The following is a 23,535-nucleotide window of genomic DNA, read 5'->3' on the forward strand; positions in this document are numbered from 1 at the left end:
TGTGTTGAAAGTACTCACAGAGGTTTTTGTTAGCTCCTGAATCAGTTATGATACACTTCTAAGTAAGCTTTCAAACTTCTGACATGCTAGGTGTAAATGTGTTGTTTCAGTACACTCCAGATATGAAGGGAAAGCAGAGACCACCAGATTTCATTGCTGGTGTGAGTCCTGGTGCTCCAAAAGCACAGAGCAGTTTTCAAATGTTCTCACTATGAGTGAGGTTTTAGGGCTGTTTGTTCACCTTGAAAGATGAGGGAAGTGATTCTGTTATCAAACACATCTGGATGCTTTTAAGGGCACAAAGGAGGTTGCTGAGCTCATATGTTACCTGTTTTTAAGATTAATTTTAAAAGGAATTACACATTTACTATTTTAGTATTAACATCACAGAAAAAAAAATTTCCAAGTCAGGTTTTTCTGTGACCCCTTGAAGAGACAGCTCGAGCTCCTCGCAGTATTTGCGTTGCTGTAATTGTAACTGAGTGTTCTGCAGCTCCTCTTTTGCTGCTTTCCCTTAATTAATTAAATTCGAGCTAGGAAACAGACTTTCTAGTGAATCTCATCTCCTTTACTTTAGTCTTCCATGTGATTTTTTTATTTGTTTGCTTTTTACTAACACCTGTTTGGTACTGATGCTCTTGATTTTCTCTTTTAACATCATTACAAAAAAAAAAATGCCTGTGATTGAGTTATAAGGCCTCTTGCAAATAACTGTACCATTACAAACCTGTAAGCAAACCATACCTAGCTGCAGAAGCCATCAGCTTTGACTCTGGTGGTTTGGTTTGCATTATAATTTGACCCAAAGCCATTTTTACTGGACTGAATCCAGCTGTAATGTAATCCCCAGTTTCTCATCTGTATTCTTGAAGACTAATAGAATAGTAAAACCTTCTTAAAGATAACTTAAATGTGGTGTATAGTGTCCTCAGGGTAACTTGTGCACTAAAGCTGTTTTCTTTCCCACTCTGTAGAGGTATCTCATTAAGTGAGATCTGCACTAGTGTCATTATTAAGTTTTCATGTGTTTCTCAGTTTTGATGCTAATCTTCATGTGTGTGAATTTTTTTTTTCCTTTGCAGCACCAATGTGGTTATGAATTATTCAGAAATAGAGTCTAAGGTTCGAGAAGCAACCAATGATGATCCATGGGGACCTTCAGGGCAACTCATGGGAGAGATTGCCAAGTAAGTGATAATTTGACTCAGTGATGAAGAAAAGAAAGGTACATTTTATATAAGAATGTGAAATTTGATGCTAAATCAATTCTGTGGTGTTCAGACTGATAATGCTGAAAAGTTGCTGTCAATAAAGTCTTAAGTTTTTTAATGCATAATCATAGAATGTATTGAAAGCTGTCAAACAAAAAATGAAGCCCAGGTATTTTTTAAATTCTTGAGTTTTCACTTATGTATCCTCAGAATTCTTTCAATATAGCTGACTTTTTTTAGAGTATTTATTTTCACAACATTTTCTTGTAACTTTTCCAAAAACAGCAAAACACGTTGAATTCTTCCTTGAGCTTTTTTTTTTTTTGTGTTACAATCAGTTTGGAAGTTGCATGTTTGAGTACTTGCAGTGGTTATTAGGGTATTCATATTCAGCATTATTTTCATTACAAATTAGTGAGGGTTATTTTACTGCTTCAGATTTTTAGAATTATTCTTTTGTGGTTCTGGTGTGTAAATGACTGATCTAGGAGTTAAAACAGGGGAAGCTTTTTCTATTTTAATGTCATCCTGGGCTTAGATCACTTCTGCCATCTACTGCCAGCCCTGAGTCTGAACAAGCTCTTGTGGCAAACCCGGGAAAACAACATTTCTGTGCTGCTTTTGTTCCATTCTTTAGGGCTACGTTTATGTACGAGCAGTTTCCAGAGCTCATGAACATGCTGTGGACTCGGATGCTGAAAGACAACAAAAAGAACTGGAGGAGAGTTTATAAGGTGTGTAAAGATCAAGGCTTGGTGATCATGCAGTGTCCTGGTAGAGTTCTTGTTTAGATAATCCTACAGCACTTTCTCCTTTAGCAACCTAGAATTTCTTCCCTATCTGTTTTATAATTCTGTTGGTGAAGTCAAAGGTGATTTTCAAGTGCTGTATATGAAAAAACCCACAAAATTTCTGGTTTTAGAAGCACGTTAAGATGTTACTTAATGAACACAACAGAGCAATTCCATTTTGCTGCTATTCAGGTATTGGAGTAGCACTCAGTTTGAATCTACCCAAAGGAGTTACTACAGAGTTCCATGAGAAGATGTTAAGTTACTGTGCTATCAGTAAAAGATTTTTGGAAGGAATTCAGGAATACCTGAAATAAAATATAAACTAATCTTAATTTTTTGCCAATTTGTAGTGCTTTAAAATTGTAGTTTATGTTTGAGTGGGCCAAATTTCCTTGCAGATCTTGCATGACAGTTTTATGTCCTAATTGCATTTTGGAAAAGATCAGAGTCATTTGCATTTTTCTTGTCTTTGGTACAGAAACTTTTTGCTTGAGATTGTGTTGTGCTGCACTTAAAGTGGTGTTCAGTGTTCACTGAATTATGCAAATATAACCTCCTTTTTTAGAATTGATGTATTAGACTAGGTTATATTTTGTTTTCCTTGATGCCAGGATTGTAGCAAGACACAATTAATTTTCACAGGTGCTTGATGTTTTGTAGTCATAGTAATTGTTTTCCCTGAAGTACAATAGAAATTAATATTTAATGCTATCACATATAGATAGTTAATGTTATAAAGACTTCTTGGATTTGCTTATCAGGTTTAGATTGGTTGAAATAAAATTATAGTTTTAACTGATAAAGGCATTACTTCAGAGAGGGTGCCTTATTTCTTTCTAGATACAAATCTTCAACATAAAGAACTGAAATTAAAGTATTATTTAAACTTCATTTGTTTTGTCACTTGTCTAAAATTGTCCTGAAATGCAGTTTTATATGTCCATTGAATCCTGCAGAAGACTTCTTAAATTCCTGTACGAGTTACCTTTCAGTGAAAGCCATTGGAAAATTTTGAACAAAAGAGGCAAAAGAAAGTGCTTCATTTCACAGGTTAACTTTTTCTCCTGACTTGCAACTGCTTTATCTTAAAACAAGCAGTAGCTGATAAAGGTAACTACTTGTGATTTAGTAGTAACAAGTTAAAGTTTTAAAAATACAGTTGTGATAGTCTAAAGAGCAAAAGATTCATGTGAGAAATTTTTTTTTTCCATGGGACCCATATAATAAGCATTTATTTAAAAAGGGAACGTTAGTATTTACTAATTTGGGGAGGGGGGTAGGTTTGGGGTTTTTACAAAAAAAAAAAAAGGTAGAGTTTTTGTTCATGCAATCATAAGGTGCTTTGTATTTTTATAGTCTTTGCTGCTCCTAGCTTACCTCATAAGGAATGGATCAGAGCGTGTTGTTACAAGTGCCAGAGAACACATTTATGATTTGCGATCCCTGGAAAATTACCACTTTGTAGGTGAGCAATAGAAAAATCTTATAAGCAAATTAAAACAGTAGTTGGAGTTGTCAGTCACCTGAACCAGCTTAGAAGCTTCCCCAGTCTAATTAAAATGTGACTGTTGCCAGTTGTGTGAAGAGTGCAGAATCCAAGACGTGGGGCCCTAGAGTATTAATTAGTGAAGACAAGAACTTGCAGAAAAGACTGGCTAATAACAACAGAACCAACACAACATGAGTGTTGGGGTTTATATTAAAATATGCACTAGAGACTGGTCCCCTGTGGTGTCCGTAAAGGAATAGCTTTAATCATATGGGAAGAAAAGGTTAGAGCTCCAAAACACACACATCTGTTTGAAGCTGGGGTTTTTTCCTCCCACCAAATAATATTTACAGTGCAAAGGCAGCAAGGCCAGTGTGTGTTTTGAATGTGAAAAAGGCTGGAAAGGAGCACATTTAGCTTATAGTACTTCCCAACTGAAAGCAATTTTTCAAAAAATCAGTTCTGTCATAAGACTGAGTTCTTGCAATGAAACTTGCAAAAACTGTGCTAAAAAGAGTGAGTAAATGGGTGATGTTTTGAGGGGTTAAAATTATTCAAGTGGAGAATATGAGTTCTGTCTCAGTCTTTGTTAATCTCTCCTATGTTTAAGTACACCATTCAGTGCAAATTCATTTATCTAAATTTTGTGTTGATTGGTCCCTTTTAAACAGAAGCAGTGGACCTCATGCAGTAGTCACTAAATCTTTGACCGCTGTGTTTATGATTCAATTTTTTTTATCAATTTGGTGTTGAGTATTTCTGCCTCTTACTCTTTTCCTTTTTTTCCTCCCATCTTCCATTCATCATCTCTGTCCTGCATTACCTGCACAGATGAGAATGGCAAAGACCAGGGGATAAACATCCGCCAGAAGGTGAAAGAAATGGTTGAGTTTGCTCAAGACGACGATCGGCTTCGGGAAGAGAGGAAGAAAGCAAAGAAGAACAAAGACAAATACATTGGGGTGTCCTCGGACAGTGTTGGAGGGTTCAGATACAGTGAGTACTGGGCTGCCTTGGGCAAGGATTGGCAATCCACTTTTGCTTTCCCAAATAATACTCTTTGGACCCTTGAAATACATCTGTGGATTTTGTGCGTTTCCTGTGATCTGTCCTGACTTTAAATACAGGCACCAAGTACGTTTCTCTTTGCTCCCAGTCCCTGCCATAATGTGTAGCAGGGATCTGAGCTTGCACTGGGGCTTCCATCTGATGTATCCCAGCATGCCATCCATGATCCAGCTGCCAGTCTGTGTTTCCTTTGGCCTGAGTAAATCCTTGGCTGCTTTTAGTAAGGGATGAGTACCAAAGTCCCAGTGGCACGAGGCTCTGGGTTGCTAGAATTGGTGATTTCTTTGAGAGAAAGGTTTGCTGTAAGAGCTCAGTAGTAGTTGTGCAGGCTTAAGCTTTACCTGTTTATGTCTGATACTTTCTGTCTTTTTTACTCTTCTTCTCTGTGATCCTTCCACTTAGATTTCATCCCTCCTGTTTTTCACAGCTTGTTTCTTGATTGTCACTTTTCCTCATATGCAGAGTAGTTGAAAATTTCCAAGGCAGGATATTTCTTGTTTTATTCCTTTAGGCTTTTGCTACCTACTTGGAATTGTGGCGGTTCTCTTTAGGAAATACTTCTGAGTCACTGTATTTGTACTTTGAGTACATGTCCCTCTGTTCTTTCACTGAGCTTGTCTTTGATTTCTCTGTGCAGAGTCGTGATCTATCCTTGCAGGCTGGGTAGAATCATTTCTCCACATGTTCTTTAGGTATCAGTCAGGTTTTTTAATTTAAAGTACTTATTTCGTTGTCTTGTATTTAATTTTTGTGGTAAAAGGTTTTTAATTATTCCTCATTTGTTGCATAAAGATTAAAAAAAAGTATTTCTAGCAGCACAAAACAAACCCTTTCCCAGGTGAGATTTCTAATCAAAAAGAATCTAGTTCTTTATATAGAAAAAGCTTGTATTAAGATTTTTTTTTTGTCCTGAAAATACTCAGCTCCTAATTGGTGTCTTTTTTTTAATTTTAAAATTTGTATTGCATAGGAAAGCCCCTATAAGGGAATCTGCATTAAAATGCTTGAGAGCCTGACATAACTGAAATAAGGCCATTTTATTCTCCTGCAAAATTTAACAACAGTACATTTTGAGCAGTGTCTCCTTTACCAGTAATAAAGATCTCATTGAGTATCTCATGGATTTGTAGCAGGTTCTCTACTAGAAAAGTTTCATGGTTCTAAACAAATATCACTGGAGACTTGCACCTATGTCTTGACTAAGAAAATGCACCCTGTAGGGTATGAAGTTATCAGACAGGTATAATTAAAATTTTGCACCTTGCATTGCTGGAATTATCATTTTCTTTTTATTAAAATGGCTTAATTGAATACGTCTGGAACATCACATGAGCCGCAATATCATTTGTATGTAAGTTGAAGTAGGGATTATTATTACTGTCCTTCCTTTCTACTATTCAACTTTACTCTGCCTAAGTAAAAAATAAATCACCATTGTTTCACATTTTTAGAAGATGTACAAAAAATGGCTTGTTTCATGTTTATGATAGCCCAGAATATAAAATGTTTGCCTACAAATGTAGTGTAGAAACTCAGCTAGTTTGGTTTACTTTATACACCTGTATTTTGAGCGGATCCGTTACAAGATCACAATACTTGTTAGTGTGCAGTGTTTCTGATAGTCAAGTCTTTGTTAAAATGATGGGTATTTTATTTGAATTAAACTCAGGTTGGTTGTGTGTGTATAAATAAACAACACTTCAGTATTTTAGACATCCTTTATGGGATTGTGCTTATTTCAAGTAAAACTGGCATCTGTTTGTAATCTAAAATATCAGTATGGAGGTCTGGAACACTAAATTAGAAGAAAAAGCTTTTGATTTCTTGATGATAATGCTCAGGAAAGATGTTCAGGATATTCAGTGCCTCCTGAAAGGTTGAGTTGCTTTACTGCCTTTTCTTTCTTCATCTCTTTCAGAAAATTTTTAAAACTTTTTTTAATTGCCAAGTGTGGAAAATGAAGTTATTATGCACATTCTTTCAGTATCTTGGTACTGTGTTTTTGTGTATTAATGTCAGTGTATAAAACCCCCAGTGATTCACCTGTGATCACACAGCTCAGCCAGGAGTGGAATATCCTGCACTAAGGGGCTGTTCCAGAAGTGCCATGTGCCCTTCCTGCTCAGCTGCCTCTGCAGCCAGGGCTGCTTGTGCCTCTGGTGCTTCTCAGCAGAGCCCAGCAGCATCCTGATGTGCTGTGCATTGAGCTTGTGTCATTGCCATAAACAAAAGTCTTTGAGTCTTCCTTCCTGCCACTTAATGATGGGCATTCCATGCTGTGCCTTGCTGTAATAGAGTTGATTCAGCACTGAGGGAGCTTTCAGTTCGCTCTGTGGACTTGTACAGCTCATGTGTGTAGGGCAGGAGGGCTTGAGAGGGATTCCAGAAAGACCACAGGCTTTTTTTTTTTTTTTTTTGGTACCTTTAATAGTTCTTGTGTTTGTCTTACCAGGTGAAAGATACGATCCTGAGCCCAAGTCCAAATGGGACGAAGAATGGGATAAAAAGTCAACTTTTCCTTTTAGTGATAAGTTAGGGGAGCTCAGTGACAAGATTGGCAGCACGATCGATGACACCATCAGCAAGTTCCGAAGGAAAGATAGAGAAGACTCTCCAGAAAGGTGCAGGTACTGGAGTTGTTTTAACCTGAATTATCTGTGAGATTGTTCATAGGCAGCAGTTTGACCTTGCTGGATATGAGTTATAATCCTCTGCCATTCTTTTTGTCTGGAGGGGGAAGCATATTTGGGTTCAGTACCTGCTTCCTGGGCTTCTGCAGGTCCCCCTGGCCTTGGGGAACAGTGTGGCTCTGGCAGCAGTTAACTGCTTCTGGCTGCCTTCCATTACTGCCCCAGCTGCTGGCAAAGCAGGGAATTTGGCTGAAATATCCTAAGCTTTTCCTTGTCTCAGCAATGCAGTGCTTATGTGCCAGTGTACTGAAGGCTGCCACTTAATGTTACACACACACTCTGAATGCTGGAGTGCCAAGGAAGAAAATTGAAATTGCTTTGACACAGTGCTGCTTCTCTGAGCTGATCTCGGGAACAACAGCCTGCAGGAGATTTCTTTAAAAAAAAGTCCATTTCAGTTGAGGCTTTTTAGGAAAATTCTTGTATTTTACATCTGGTCATTTAATTTCTTCACTAAGGGAGAAAATCTGCTCTGCTTTGGCCATGAAAAGAACTTTACATCTGTCACACTTCAACAGGTGCATTGAATTTAATTATCTGGAGATCAAGTTTGTACTTAACAGAATCTGAAATTGCTGTAGAGAAAGTGCTCAAGTACATTGAAATGATTCCCTTTTGGGAAACAACTAAAAATTCAAATTTGCACTGAGATTTGATTAATATTTTTTACAGGAATATCTTTAGATAGTCACACATATATATGAACATAAAAATACACATGCACACATCTGAGTGATGCAAAACTAAAGCAATTTTGCACAGAAACAAAAAATAATAATAATGGCAGCATTTCTAGGGGAAAGCCCATGTGGTCCTCTTGCTGGGGCATTAATAAATCGTAAAACTGGTATTCTTTGCACACATCAGGGTTCCCTCTTAGAACTGAATATCAGTGGACTACAAAGAGAAGGATCAGAAGTAACATAAACAATTTCACATGTAACAATGGTGCATTTCTGTACTTATCTTTCAAAACCAACTTGTCCCATGATGTCTGCAGACCTCACCAGCCATGTTTTCACATAGGGGAGGTGTAGTTAACATTTTTTTTTTTAAATCTTAGTTCCTTTGTTTTATTTCAGAATGGCTCCTGTCCCTTACTTGTGCTGGATAAAGTCCTGTATTTTTGGTGGTGTAGACAGTCCTTTCTGAAGTCTAGTCTTTAGCAATAGAAAATAAAATAAAAGCAGTTTATTTTGATGACTTGTCCACTGTACCTCCCTACCCCAAGTTACACTGCTCTTTTGCTCTGGCTAATATTACATTTTTTGGTTTTGCTTTGCTCTTGTAACCCTTGTCTCCTCTGTTTGATTTTTCCCCTATTTTTTTTTGTCTAAGTCAGGTGGGGTATTTGTCTCAAAAATTCTAAAAGTGATAAATTTAGGACTCAGAATAAAAGGAGGAATTTTTGGGACATACATGAGCAAAGGCAGTTTAGTGCCTGCAGGTTATTCTGCTGTAAGAAGCAATCGGGGCTGCAGCATTTCAGCTTCTCTAACATTCCTTCAAATCCCAGCCTGGAATTTATTTTTCTCTTCTCTTGACATGGGGATCAAATACCATGGGAAAGATTTTATCCAAGGGTTTGAATGAAGAGTTTTGTTTCTACAGAAGCCATCAGAGGATCTAAGAAGATTGAACTGAAGGTTATAGAATGTCTGTATTTATCTTTAAAGATACTGTAAATACATGCCTTACTGCATGCTCTATTAGCAAAATCCTGTATTTAAATACTGAAACTGAAGGTGGCATGAAATTTTAATTATCATATAACTTAGGCTCAAAATAACATTCTTTTCTAAATGCCTCATCAAATCTCTGCATTGGTGTTTTCACACTTCAGCAAGTTTTTTGTAGAAAAAAGTGCCAAAAATGTGCTGGCTTATTTGTAGCCTGCTGCCATATAATAACAATTAAGTTGCCATTTCACTTGGAAAAGTGACTAAATGGTGATACTCACTCAGCTGGCAAACGTGCTGTTATGTTCTATTGTTTCTGTCTTAATAACTTTATAAACCATTATTGCTTGAGTACTGTAAAGCCAATAAAAGCCTTGAAGCACAAAGAATAAATGTGTCTTACACATCTTACCTATGGCAAATAAAATTTGGAAGCCATGGTCTTTACACACCAGAAGAACTTTATCAGACTTCTGGACTTTACTTGCAAAGCCAGTGGTTTCCATGGCTGGAAAAAAACGCTTGAAGGAAGTAAGAACTTTACCAGAGAGATAAATGATACAAAATGTTTAGTGCACAGTAGATTTCAGTGCAACTGCTTTACACAGTGAGCTTTGGAGAAGCCAAGTCTGCTGCTTTCTTTTCTTTTTTTCTTTTCTTTTTTATTATTTTTTTTATTTAGATGAATTCTAACAGTGTTATGGGGGAAATGGATTCTTTTTTTCCAGTAATATAGCCCTGTGCAAGTAGTGAAAACCACAGGCAATACCCCATGGGGAGGGAAAGCCTCTGGTTTTCTTTCTTAGTGCTTGTTAGTTCTTAGGTGAATAAACCAGCTGCTGTCCTGAGTCCAGCACTGCACACTGAAATTCTTGTTTCTGAGTTACCTGCAGACACACAGAAGTGGTTCTGAAACACTGCATTTTTTTTCATGAGAATCTTAAAACTCTCTTAATCCTTGTTACTCTAGTACTCAGATTTATGAAGGTAACAGAATAGAAAGGAAGCAAAGCTTCCACTACTCCTCTGAAAGGAGCCAACAGCTGTGTTTAAAAGCAACTTGTCTCTAAAGAACACCTTTTATATTGGGGTGTAATTTAAATATACTTAAACTGTCAGTAAACTGTTTTTGTTTTCTTAAAAGGTTGTTAAAAAAAAAAACACCTCACTACAAAAAACTTTAGGCAAAGGAAAAGGTGTCCATACTTTGATTTCTCGAAGTTGTAATTATATACTTTCTTTGCAGAAGTTTTTTAATTATTTGGTATATTGCTATAATTTTAAGCTCTCTGTTCAATTCTCAGATGAAGCACTGCAATTTTACTGAGCACAGTAAACACACTTAGAGTGAGCATTAATATCTGTACTTTTTTTGTTGTTGTTAATGTGACCATTAAAGAAAAATAAAAAGTGGATCTCCTGAGAGAGTTTGGAAGCAGTACAGGTTGTCACAGAAAATTGAGTCTTGCAATATTTATTCTCCTTTCTGGCATATATGTTTAATTTCTTTCATCAGAGCCTTTAGTCATTTATTTTGCTGTATATCACCAAAGACTGACTTTTTCCATTCTTGCATTAGTGAGATTGATCTGTGGCAGTTCTGTATCAATCAGACTTTGCTTGTCACTTGTTTCCTCATCCCACAGAGCATTTTTGGACTCTGTAGAGTGGACAAGAAATGCATTGCAGGTATTAAATACAATACATGGAGAGACTAAGTTGTGTTATCCTGGTCTTGGATGCTTCCAGCAGCATCCTCCACCTTTCTCCAGGGCTTTTGGGCTGGATGCCCTGTGTACACCACGATGATGTACAGATCCCTCTGCTCTGGGGCTCCTGTTAAAATCCTGATGGAAGCATGGCTGTGGTCCCCTCTGGGGCTTTGTGCACACAGGTGGGGCAGCAGGGCTGTGCTCGCACAGCAGGGTTCAAGTGCTTTGGAAAAATAAAGTTAAACGATGCCATTTGAGCTCCCTCATCTGTGAAAGGCTGACCAGGAGCTGCTGGTTGGTCAGCAGCTGTGAAATTTATCTTTTTAACAGTGAAAGAATTGCAGAAGAGAGTGAGCATTTGTGTTGAGTGATGTTACTGAACTGAGCCATCCCCAGTGGTGATCAGGTAACATGCACAGAGGAAATGGCACATGCAACGCGTTCCCAAAAAGCCACCATTGTTAGCAGAGAACAAAGGCTCCCCCCCAGAGTATATTGCAGTTACTGTCACATTCCTTCTGACAAAGGGACAGCCTTTCTTAAATTTTTCAGTTTTAGTATTCTAATGCATTATTAAAATATAAAACCCTTCCACTTTCAACTCTGTTGCTAAGGGAATTACGATTTCAAAATACGTTCCAATGTATTTAAGCTTTCTCTACAGCAATTCTCACTGTTATGTACAAATCCTGATGGTAACAGGCAACATGACTGGTGGTGGGGGCCAATTACTTTCTTTGTGAAAGACTTAAAATACAAAAGTAGAAAATGTAACAAATTAGTCAAATAGTGTGCAGTGAAATCTAAAAAGTTTTTGCCTAAAAGGGTGATATTTTTATTCTTTCACATTTTAAGAACAACCATGCATGCTCTGATAATGGTAACATTGCATTGCATAATTCTGTAAGCATTCTTTTCTCACAAACATCTTAAAGAATATGAAAGCCTGTTTCCCTGGAAAAGGAAATGAGCTGAAATATAAATGGAGTTGTTCAACCCCGAAAGACAGTACAGAATGTGGTTCATTGCTTTCTGTCTCTTGGTGTAAGTACTGAGCACACCTGCCAACTTAACTCTGTTGCTGAAGTGTTGCATAATGTGTGGGGGAGTTCCTGTCAGAAGGTAATTCAATGTACTGGGTTTAAACACTGATTTCCTATTATCCTCTGTCGTGGACTTGCAGTTCTTGTTTAACAAAATAACCTGCTTTTCTCCACTGTTTCTGTACAACAGGTGTAATGCTGTGTGGTGTGATATGTTATGTAAGGGTGAAACAATTCCTCTCTCAAATGTAGAAAAAAGCAGCAATTTTATCATGAACTGTTGCTACAAGAAACTGCAGTAACCAAAACTCTTGTAGCCTAAGTCAGATTTCTGCTCAAGGAACTGAGAAGTCTGTCACGAATGCTGTGCTATCGCTTTTGTTTTTCTAGTGACAGTGATGAGGAAAAATCAAGAAGAGGCAAATCTCCCAAAGCTGAATTTAAAGATGAAGAGGAGACTGTGACAACAAAACACATTCATATTGCACAAGCTACAGAAATTACCACCATCAGACAGAAACGCTCAGCAAATCCTTCAAAAACCATTGACTTGGGAGCAGCAGCTCATTACACAGGAGATAAAGCAAGTCCAGAACAGAACTCTGCTGCTCATCCTGCACAGCCTACGACAAAGGTGAGACAGCAAGACAGCACATCATTTTGGAAGCTGTTTTCTTCTCTCCTCTAAGACAATTTCTGATTTAGGGTACATTTTGTGATGCAGCCTTCAAGGGAGCTGTTTTATCAAAAATGTTTAGTTGGACTTACCACAGTCTGTGGAACAGTATAATTGTAATTAATGTGATCACTTCAAGGTGAAGATTTTTTTAAATATAGTCATTAGCATGTTTTGCTCTCTTCAGGACAGCAAAGAGAAATTTGGCATGAAATGTTAGAGATTCTACGAAGCTGTACATTTACTGAAGACTTACCAAATTCTTCAGTCATAAAAAACTACGAGCCTTTAGCTTTTCAGTATTTGATTTCACATTTAGCCACATGATTGTTGGCTTTAAAGACAAATCTGTTATCTCTTCAGAGCAAAAGCAAACAAAATCCGTCAAAACCCCAGAAAACTTCTTAATGTCATTTGATTAATGACATGATGTGTTGAGATCTGGTGTAATTTCTTCTCCAGGCTGCTGTGCCCTCTGGCAGCAAGTCCTCTAATGACCTGGTGGACCTGTTGTTTGATGGAACCAGCCAGCCAGCTTCCACAGGTAGGTTTGGGGTCTGCTCCAGTTCTGAAGAGAAGCTTGTTTGTTGCTAGAATTTATCAAGTAGATAAAATACGGATACTTGAAAAAATGTGAAAGTGCCTAGAAAGAACCCTTTGTAGCGAGATACTGTGTGTGCTATTGCATGGGACTAATAAGTGTTAGGAGCATGAAGATTAACTGCTAGATCAGTCTGTCAGAAGCTGTGTATGTAAGGCAGTTATTTATAATTAACTCTAAAAGCAAGTGCAATCCATTCATATTCAAGCATTTCTCATAGTGCAGTTCAGAGGCTGGGCAGGTGGAGATAGATAATCTTTATGGAAGCTTTCATCTGAGGTATATGGCAAACTTGTTTCTTTGTCTTATTTTCTCTTGGCACTTGGTTGATCCAAACCCTAGAACCAAAAAGAAGTATCTATCTAAAAGTGAAAATACTAATTTTAAAACATATCCTTCACCCTCTAAATGTGTATCAAATCTGTTATTCTTAACATGGATTTACCCTTATGCTCACAAAATGCAGATTCTTTCCAGGAATGTGTTAAATTTCAGTGTATTCCTATGGGATTGATAGGAATTTAGAGGATTGGTGCTTTGCTTTTTGAAACCCAAGATTTGAAATTCAGACTGTTGTGCTTACAGGCTCCTGGTATCAGTGGGTTTGTGGTGGCATGGAATAGAAAAAGAACTTGTGTGCACTTGTGGTGTGATGGCACAGTTGGGAGAAAGCAAGCTGTAACATGAGACCACTTTGAGTATCAAAGGAGTGTGAGCATTTCCTAGAGAGAAACCTGTCAGAGACTCTCCCATTGCAAATGAGGAATGTCCCCTGATGGCCAGGATGGTGCTGGCACTGCAGAGGGGTGTGTGTGGCTCACTGAGCCAAGGCTCTGCTGGGCTTTAAAGAGAAGGTGCAATGACAGAGGCTGCAGTAAGGAATGGCAGTTCAGAGTGGCTGGAGGCCACGAGTGTGGCCCAGGGGCTGCACTCAGGTGTCTGCAAGGACTGGTCTTGCTCACCCCTAACTGAAGCTACATCACTCTTGGAGGTGTTGTAGGGTCACACCAGGGATTTGATTGTCCTGTGTGACCAAAGCCAGTACTGTGACATTTCTGTGTGGCTGTGTGATTCCTTTCATCACTGCCCTACCTCTGTAAGTGTTAAGTTCACTATAAAATGTATCAAAACTCTACTGCAGGGGAAACTGTCATGGTAATTTAGTATCAGACATCTGTCTTAATCCTTTCTTTATTATTTTGAGTAGGTCTGTAAAACTTCGCTCGCTTTTATTTTTGGGAAAGTAGACAGTGTTTCATGTCTGTTCTGAAATGAGTTAATTCCTAGAGATTAAGAAATACAACTCATTTCATGTGTCTGTTTTTATGCACAAATGCATAAATTTAAGGAACACCTTCATTTTGTTCAGTTTCCTATTTTTTTAATTTTATGTAAAAGGTGCTGATTGTACAACAGTTACCACAGTTCCATGAAAGTTTAAGATCCTGGATCAGCACCACTACCCCAAGTCAATACTGAATTTTTTTCTATCCAGTACTTATGGCAGAAGAGATTGGAGCCTTTTTTGTTTTCTATATACAGTGTGTATGCTTTTATTTTTATAAAAATAGGATCTCATTGAGAATAGATGTTTCATTTCAAAGTGAATCTGCCCATATTTCAAACAGAACTGTGGCAGCTTCTATATTACAGTGTATTTAAATCTTTCATCAGTTTGGCTCGTTGCTGTAGTCAGCCTTTTTTCTTTTATTTGAATTTTTTTTTTTCTCCTTTTTCCAAAGCAGCATTTAGAAATGGTGCTGAGAAGAGGCACATTACCAGCTGGTCCTGTTAAATGACCTCTGCTGACCTGAGCAGGCAGATGGAAAGGGTTCATCTGTAGTGACAGATCTCTTATGGGAATCTTTGAGGTTTGCTCATGTTGAGAAGATTAGCGCTGTCCTTCACATGCAGGTCACTTGTTATGACCACTGCTCCTTGCAGCACAGGGTGTGGGAACATTCCCAGTGTCAGGCAAGGCAGAGGGAAAGGGTCAAATGCAGCCTTTGATGTGTCCTGTGAAAGAACTGGCAGGGAAGTGATGTGAATTCAGGGAACTTAGGGTTTGCTTATCTGTGTATTTTCAGGTGCAGAGATGTGAAAGGGTTGATAGGGCCCAGTGTTACTTTTTACTGGAGCACCACAGTTTGTATGTGAAGGGGTGCTTGGTTGCCATAAAAGAGAAGATGTAAAATCCCTGGTTAGACCTGCTGGGAGGACTTTTTGGTGTTACTGAGCTGAGGTTCCTTAACCTTTCTTTAGAGAGTTACTGCATCCAGCTTAATCTCTGTCACCTCTCTCTGAAACTCATTTTCACTTGAAAACAGCCAAGAGATGGGGAAAAAAAGTTAAACTGGACTGAAGATGTTAAGGGTTTCTTTTGGGTTTGAACCTTGTTCTGTTTTTAAAATTAAATTAATCCCTAGGCACTGTCAGGCAGCCCAAGGATAATGGGTGTAGCAGGGAGCATTGATTTTTATTCTTTCCTTCGAGCATGTGGTCAGAACTGTGTCATCTGTGTTGCTCATTCAGCATATAAACTTTCAAACCATTAACCTGCTCTGAACTCTGTAAGCACATATGTGGGGAAAAAATTACTTGGAAATGTTCATTGCAGTAGACAGGATAAACAGGTTCAGATCGGGTTTTTAGTTTGATATTTCATTGTCCCTTTTTCATTCTGGGATGTCAGAATAAAACTTGTGTATAAACACACATGAGTTGCTTATTAGATCACAATTTGTGTTGAAGAAATTTCTTAACATGGTGTAAAGTTGTTTCCCTATGAAAAGGTGTTAAAAGAGTTTCTGTGGTGCTATGTCTGAAAATTCAGAGACCACCCTTGCATCCTCTGCTCGTATTTTATATCCTGTAGTACGCGCTCAGCAAGAAGACATTTCCCCTTGGAAGAACAGTCGCCTTCCTGGCAATGTCTACAGTAAAATAACATTAAAAAGAAATACAAGTACACATGTATTAGGAAGTGAATGGTTCCTTTTATTACTGCTGGCCATTTATTAAAAAGGAGATGGTTCTGGTTTAATTAACCCAGTTGAGAGTAGCAGATGGGGCAGAATGTCTTGCAGCGATAAGACAATTCCGAAATGGCACCAGATGTTGGAAGCTGTCCCTGGTGGTGTTTGAGTGCAGCACAGATGTTCCAGTCCCACCTGGCTGCTTCCTAAGCACTGCAGGCTAAGCAGCTGTGATGTAACCTATATAATGTACGCAGAACACTAAAAGCAAAATAATTGAACTGCTGCAGCTTCTTCTGAGGGTGGGACAGCTTGGAGGTGAAATCTTTGAGGACAAACAAATAAGGTCAACTTCTTGACTTCCTCTGGTCAGTGGAATCCCTGCTTAAAAGAAGTACCAACCATCACTAGGTGATTTTTGTAACTCTTCTGAGTTTATTTTAAAAATCAACTTTACAATATGGTTTTTAAATCTTCTGCTTTTATACCTTGGCCATATCTTTTTAGTGAAAAATTGTTACCATGCTGTATTCAGAAGTTAATAATTTATATGCTGTATACAAATGTCTAGTTGGAAAACTTAATATTCTTGGTGTAGAAAGGAAGTAAACTTACAAAAAAAATGAACACAAATGCAAGCTCTGTCCTTGAAATCCTAATTCAAGATCATTGCAGAATCATTCATGCTTTAGGTAACACAAAAACTAAATATAAAGTGACATGTAATTTTCAGAGGAAGCATAATAAATTAACTTTTATACAATAAGAATGTTTGGCCTTTTTATATTTTACTTCCAAATTTTTAATTTTACAAAGTGCCAAACCGGTAGCATCCCTCCCTAGTTAAAAACTTGTTAATCTTTTTAATATCTCTGAATTTATTTTAGAGGTGACAAAAACTTGCATGTTTTGGTTCTTCCCATGGAAAACAAAGCTGCAAGATCTGCAAGGCAGTTGGAAATAATCCAGTTTATTGTTACTCAGGCTTGTATAAACATAGTGTGGGGATGAACAGGAAAACAGAGCTGACTTAGGGAACAGAATCAATAAATCCATCGTGTCAAGTGCAGAAGTACTTTTCTTCATAAATCCCACATGCAGTTGTTGCAGTGGATCTTTGCACAGTCCCGTAACAGCTTTTGGCTTCCCTCTGTTCCTAGGTGGATCAAGTGACCCATTTGGAGGATTTGCTGATTTTAGTTCACCTGCTGCTTCAGCGAGTTTCCCATCGTCTCAAGGTAGGATTGATTTAGGGATTGCAGTGCTGTTGAAGGGTGGAAGGGAGGGCAAGAGATGCCACGTGGCATTATTGAAAATCCCTTCCCTTTCCAGGGTAAGCTGTGTGTGTTTAACTGGACCACAAGTGCTCTGGGAGGAAGGAAGATGCAGCCTTGCTCAATGCATGTGCAGACATTTTACCTGCAGACAGACAAGCTTGTCAGGAGACATGGCCACCATCTGAAAAGGTTTCCCTTAAAATTGGACTGGAAATCAATAAAATATGCTTGGAAACCAGCTAAAGCAATCCATTTTCCTTTGGTGGAATGTTTGTGAGATCCTACAGGGCTGCAGACAGCCCTGGAGTGGGGAGAGCTGGCTGGTTGTCCTTTGTGTGAAGTTAATTTGAGCAGGACTGTTGTTTGTGACAGGGGCTTCTCAGACAGGGTGCAGGATCAAGTACAAAATGAGAAAAGAACAGCAAAGAGGCCAAGTAGCAAATTTACCTGGGAGCCAGCTTTTTGTCAGCATGTTTACATCTCCTCCTTAATTTTGCCGTGTTGGGAAGGCTCTGTTGGGCCTGGATTAGTTAATAGACCTTCAGTTTATTGGTAGGAAAGAACTGCTCTGGTTTTTTACAGACTTTCACAGTCAAACCCAAGTTGTTTTGCAAACACAAAGCTGCCTACTATGCAAATAACTCCTGCGTTAATACAGTCTAAATTGATACAATCCTTTATCTGCATTAACATGATTAATCTATTCCAATCACCATTATGCAAGGGACAGGGAGTCCTGTGAAATGATTAATCATTCCTGAACAGTGTAAGCCCCTCTAGAAATCTTTTCCTTCTTGATTAATCATCTTTGAAGTCCTATGGAAGGGGCAAAACCTTCTCCCTTTTACCCCCACTTCCATTATTGGTGCTCAGTGCACAGGTCTGAACACAGAAGGAGCACACTCAGCATTTACTTATCTATCAAGAATATTTAAAGTAGGTTTTAATTTTTAATATGTAATACTAATTGAAACATTCTAATATAGTGCCTCTTTGTGAGGAAGATCAAAGCAAATGTTCTAGTAAGGCCCTGAGCTAATGAATATTAGCCCATTTCATGCACTGAAATTGCTGGCAATACTTGGATTTTGTGAACAAATTTACTCTTCTACTATTCTTTAAATTGTAATGTGTTGGTAAAGAGAGATGACTAAAGGTTGAAGGTGTATGTTGATAAATATTTACACAAAGTTAAAAGACTGCTGCAGTTACCCATGAGTGGGTGGAATACATTATGGAAGCAGCCTTTGCATAGGGCAGGAAATAGAAACTGGCACTGGGTTCATCTGCTCCAGCTCTACTTGTTTGAGTCTTTGTTGTGCTAAAGACATCCAAGAAATGATTTAGAAGTTCACCAGCACTCAAAGTTCATTTCCTATGGCAGTGCTGTTGTTTGTGATGTAGCTGAAGTACCAAAAGTGAATCAGTGAGAGACTCAAAAAGCTGAGCTGGCCAGTGGCCCAAGCTCAGAGTGTGATTCACAGTGTAGCCTGGGAGCTGTTAAAATTATGTTGCTTTATATTCAGCATCTTGTTCAAATGCTGTTTTAAGCTTTTCTTTCTCCATCACTGCTGTGAATCAACACTTTCCCTGTTAATAGGGAAACATGTGTTTTGAGGAAGGGAACATCTCCTCCTGTTTGACTCCAAGGTTTGACATGCTCTCAGTTCACTGGTTTGTGTCACATCTGTGATGCTGAAGAGGTGCCCTTGCAGGTGCCTACAAACAGCTCGTGCTGTTGGCTCTGCATTCACTGAGAAATACAGAGAGAACTCTGAGTTCTGTGTTCTGATTTAAACACTTGTCTCCAAAAACCTCATCTATTGACATGGAACAGTGTTTAAGTGATGAACTTCAAGAGTTCAGCTAAGCTGCTGCTGAGAGACATGATTGATCCAAGATTGAATTTCTGCTTCAAATCAAGGCATTAGTTCAGGAATCAAATTTTAAAAACCTAATGTGTTTTACATGAGCACTTCATGGATGGCAAGTGCTTATTCCTTATCACCTCAAATAAGCTTTCCCTGGCAACCTGCTTTCTGAGTTCTGGGTTTTATTCCCCTCAGTATGGTTTCATACAAAAAGCTACAGTTGTGTACAACCAAATTTGGATGTAGTTGTCTTTATCACGATGGAGTTTGCTTTATCCAGTTGCTTGTTCCTGACAACTGCTCTCTCTGTAAATACCAGAATGCCAAGATGAAAGGTTGATAAATATTACCCAGGTTCTCAGTGTTCTGACTGTAGTCTCCAGTCTACCCCAAGTTATCTTCCAGTTGTACTTCAACTGAAGCAAACCTGTCCCTGCTTGCCTGGCATCCACAGGTGACATCTTATCAAACATCTTCTGCTTTCTGTGTACGGGTGTTTCATATTTCCTTTCGTACCTTGTTAAAATTGTTGGAATATTCATGAGAGGGAATGATGTCCAGATGGAGGTTCTACCTGCAGATGTTAATCTGGATGGGCACAGATCAGCTCTCATTTGTTTCAGTTCATGGAGTATGGCATTTGCTCAGTGCATTTCTCTAAGTCTTTCTTCTCTGTCTTCCTTCCTCCCACACTGTTGCCTTTCCTTCAGGTACAGCAACAAGTGGAAATGGAGACTTTGGTGACTGGAGTGCCTTCAACCAAGCTTCTCCTTGTACCAGTGCTTCATCTGGAGAGCTCTTCAGCAGCACGGCACAGCAGCCAGCTCTAGAGCTCTTCAGTGCCTCACAGCCAGCTCCAGGCCAGCCTCCAGCTGCTTCCAATTCTGTGGATCTTTTTGATTTGATGGGACCCTCTCAGACAACCATGACCTCCTCACAAAGCATGAATTTCTCCATGATGAGTTCCAATTCCGTGGGTGTCAGTTTACCCATGTCCAGGTCACAGGTATGCTGCTGTTGCTACAGTTTGCTAATGACCATCTTCTTAATCCCAGCTTTGAAAATGAATCTGTTCCTCTCCTGGAATGCATTAGACCTGATCACTCAGATGTGATCAGCATTTTGTCAAAAATGTTTCAATTGCCTCCTAAACAGAGAAGTCTCTTCTTGAAGATGGGCTTCATTGCTCTAGAAGGCGTGGCTGCTCTTTTGGAGCAGTTGAGTTTGGTAGTGTAGAGCCATTCTCCATAGAACATTGCTGGTTTCCAGCTCAAGTAGGTGGAGGTGAGGACTGGTCTGTTCTCCAGAAGACAGAAATGCCTGCTGCAGTGAGTGGAGAGTGGTTTGGAAACTGTAATGAATCAGCTTGGTATTAGGAGAAAAGAATCACCATGTTTGAGTTCAAACCTTGGCTGCTGCTGGTCACTGTCACTCCACACTGATGTGGGACTTGACCTCTGCTTACAAATACTCTTCCAGTCTAACTGTGAAACAGCACTTGTCAGCCCTGCTTTGGAAGAGCTAAACTTCTTCACTTTGTGGGTTTTTATTATCTTCTGTGGAAAACTAAGTACTTGTTGTTTAGTCCTGTTTCCTACCAGTAAATTGTTTCAAGTGAATCCCAACAAACTTTTCTTTTTTAGCCTCTGCAAAGCATGAACCCAATGATGCCGAAGCCTAACTCACTTTATAATGCAAGGACAGAGATGGTCCAGAAAAATGCAAGCAAAACTCTACCCTCAACTTGGTCAGATCCCAGTGTAAATATCAGTTTGGACAATTTAGTACCTGGGATGCAGCCTTCCAAACCCCAACAGCCATCACTTAATACCATGATGCAGCAACAGAGTAAGTGATCACTGCACTGTTTTGTACACTGAGCCCTGTCTGTGCTCCACAGGCTGTCCCTGAAATCCAAGGCTTCTGTCCATTACTGTTTTCCTCCCTTTAGTCACACCTGTTTCGTAAACCACTGTGACATTGTGAACAAGTGATGCTCTTTAAATGGAGATTGTTGTGTCAGGAGGCTGTGTCTGTGCAGGTTCTGCTGTAGAGCTTGGCCATTGCTGTATCTTGACTTTGGGCTTCCTAATCTTTACAACTTCTCTAGAATATTTATTGGTATAAAATGATATTCATACCTTGAATAGAAGTTTTCTGAATCTTTGTACAGAAAACAGGGAAAGAAGTGGAATAGAGTCATAGAATCAGTAGGGTTGGAAAAGACCTCAGGGATTGCTGAGTCCAACCTGTGACCCATCCCCACCTTGTCACCCAGCCCAGAGCCCTGAGTGCCACGTCCAGTCCTTCCTTGGACACCTCCAGGTGTGGGGACTGCAGGCATCTCTGGGCAGCCCCTTCTGGTGCCAGTAAAGAAATTCCTCCTGATGTCCAAATCAGGAAATAGCTGCAGGCCTGGCCATCTTACCTGTGTTCACAGAAGTGACCACACAAGTTTCTTAAAATACACGAGCTCCTTCAGTATGAGCAGGTTGCACTGGGTGACTTTTGTGCTCTTTCTCCGCCGCAGATATGCAACAACCGATGAATGTCATCACGCAGAACTTTGCAGCTGTGAACCTCAGCCCTCAGCCCAGCATGATGGCCGTGCGACCCCAGAGCAACGCGCTGCTGGCGGGGCCCATGGGGCTGGCCATGCCCGGGGTGATGTCGGGTGCCATGGGCGTGGCCTCCATGGCCCCCACGCCCATGATGAACCAGGGAATGATGGGCATGAACATGGGAGTGCCGGCCACGGGAATGGGCACAATAGGAATGGGGGTACCCAACATGGCTATGACCTCTCTGACTCCTGGGACTGTACAACCCAAGCAAGATGCCTTTGCAAATTTTGCCAATTTTAGCAAATAAAGATTGTAAAATAAATAAAGAAAATGAGATTAAAATAAAATAAATGGGCAGACCGAATGAAGGATTTTTAGCTGCACAAATATAGCTGGGGAAGGGATGGGAAACACTGATCAATACTTTTTTTTTTTTTCTTTATCAGTTGAAGTGTCTACATAAAAAACCAAAAGCTATTTTCTAAGTGTTGAAATAACTAGTGTTCAAATTCTGGAGAGGTCAGAGATTCTTCTAAGGAATGTGTTGGATGATTTTGCAAAATAATTTGTATTAAGACCATCAAAAAACCTTTCCTACGTAGAAGAACCAATTTTAACTTTGAGACTTGATGGAAGACTGGATTGGGGACTGGGTAAAAATGTTTGAATCTAATTTTATACTTTTCTTTTTTCTTGAAGAGCTTTGACTTTCTTTTCCCCCCTCTCCCTGATCGCTTTGTCATAATTGGATCATTCCTTTTACTACCACTGAGTCCACAATTGTGAAGTCACTCAAGTAATATGATCAGTTTTTTATAAGAATATATATTTTTGTCCAAAAATGGCTTACATATGTGACTATGGCTAATTCAAGGGGACCTGGAATGTATATATACTTTTGCTAATGTTCCAGCCACACTGCTGTATTATCCAAATTTTTATTGTAAAAATCCTCTCTCAGCAATTTGGTGATCAACGGATTTTTGGGGTCTTAAAGTGCTTCTAATGTTACAACAGATATCCCGTGCAAGTCTGGGAGAAGCTTTATCCAAGACTGCTGGAAGGTTTCCTTTCAGAAAACTCCAGGGAATGCACTTCCTTGGAGTTCTTTTCCAGTGGCACTTGGCATCCTTTGTAGCACAGATGTCCCTAAGGAGCCACTGGTTTAGGGCATCAGCAGCAGGTGAATCACACTTTAGTGATGTAAATCTAGAACCTAACTTAATCCAATGGCGTTGGATCCTGACTTTTATACAACACTTGGTGATTCTTTTCTGTAAATATGGCATTAGCAGCTGTGGAATCCAATAGAGGAGTAAAAAATATATATATATTAATAAAGGAGACCTGTAGCAGTCAAAGATTTTACCGATTTACTGAAAGCAAAAGAATGAATTAAGGTTTTGGGGAGTTTTGTTTTTCCTTCTGTAATTCTGCATTTAAGTTCACATGAATCAAGATTTTAGAATCTGGAACACAAAGACATTGTTATATTCACAAGCTGGGAATATTGTTAAGAATAAGCACTATACTATAGGTATGAAATTTATTGCCTCCCTTTTCTTATGTTGGATTTCTTTTTTATTATTAAATTGATAAAACTTTGTTTCCATTGTATTCATAATGTTCTGTTATACATAACATTAAAATGTTCATTAAAATCAATGTTGGGCTGCTTTTCCTTTCATTCCATTTGACGTTTATGAGAGCATTTGGGAAAAAAAAATAATTATAATTTGGGCAAAGTAATTTTTATAAATAATTTAAAATTGTTTAATGACTTCTTATCTGAAGCCTTTCCTATCTGGCTCTACCGTTAGGAATTAAAAATGAAGCAGGCAAGATATCCTGACCCGCTCCAGCCTTGCTAATGCTCCATCTACAA

At 38.9% G+C, this 23,535-nt stretch overlaps 1 protein-coding gene across 2 annotated transcripts in view; it reads left to right on the forward strand.

Moving 5' to 3' along the window:
* CLINT1 (clathrin interactor 1) overlaps positions 1-23,315 on the forward strand; it is a 47,077-nt gene extending 23,762 nt beyond the window's left edge. For both annotated transcript variants that reach the window (XM_086852107.1, XM_086852108.1), the window contains exons 2-12: positions 1,083-1,187; positions 1,849-1,945; positions 3,362-3,470; positions 4,326-4,490; positions 7,015-7,189; positions 12,077-12,320; positions 12,825-12,906; positions 17,099-17,176; positions 19,797-20,092; positions 20,730-20,934; positions 21,617-23,315. In XM_086852107.1, coding sequence (XP_086708233.1) covers positions 1,083-1,187; positions 1,849-1,945; positions 3,362-3,470; positions 4,326-4,490; positions 7,015-7,189; positions 12,077-12,320; positions 12,825-12,906; positions 17,099-17,176; positions 19,797-20,092; positions 20,730-20,934; positions 21,617-21,957 — 1,897 coding nt within the window. In that variant the 3' untranslated portion in view covers positions 21,958-23,315. The remainder of the gene's footprint in view (positions 1-1,082; positions 1,188-1,848; positions 1,946-3,361; positions 3,471-4,325; positions 4,491-7,014; positions 7,190-12,076; positions 12,321-12,824; positions 12,907-17,098; positions 17,177-19,796; positions 20,093-20,729; positions 20,935-21,616) is intronic.
* Positions 23,316-23,535: the final 220 nt, after the last annotated feature.

Source organism: Cyanistes caeruleus, chromosome 15, assembly GCF_971803275.1.
Source record: "Cyanistes caeruleus chromosome 15, bCyaCae1.hap1.1, whole genome shotgun sequence".
Lineage (NCBI taxonomy): Eukaryota > Metazoa > Chordata > Aves > Passeriformes > Paridae > Cyanistes > Cyanistes caeruleus.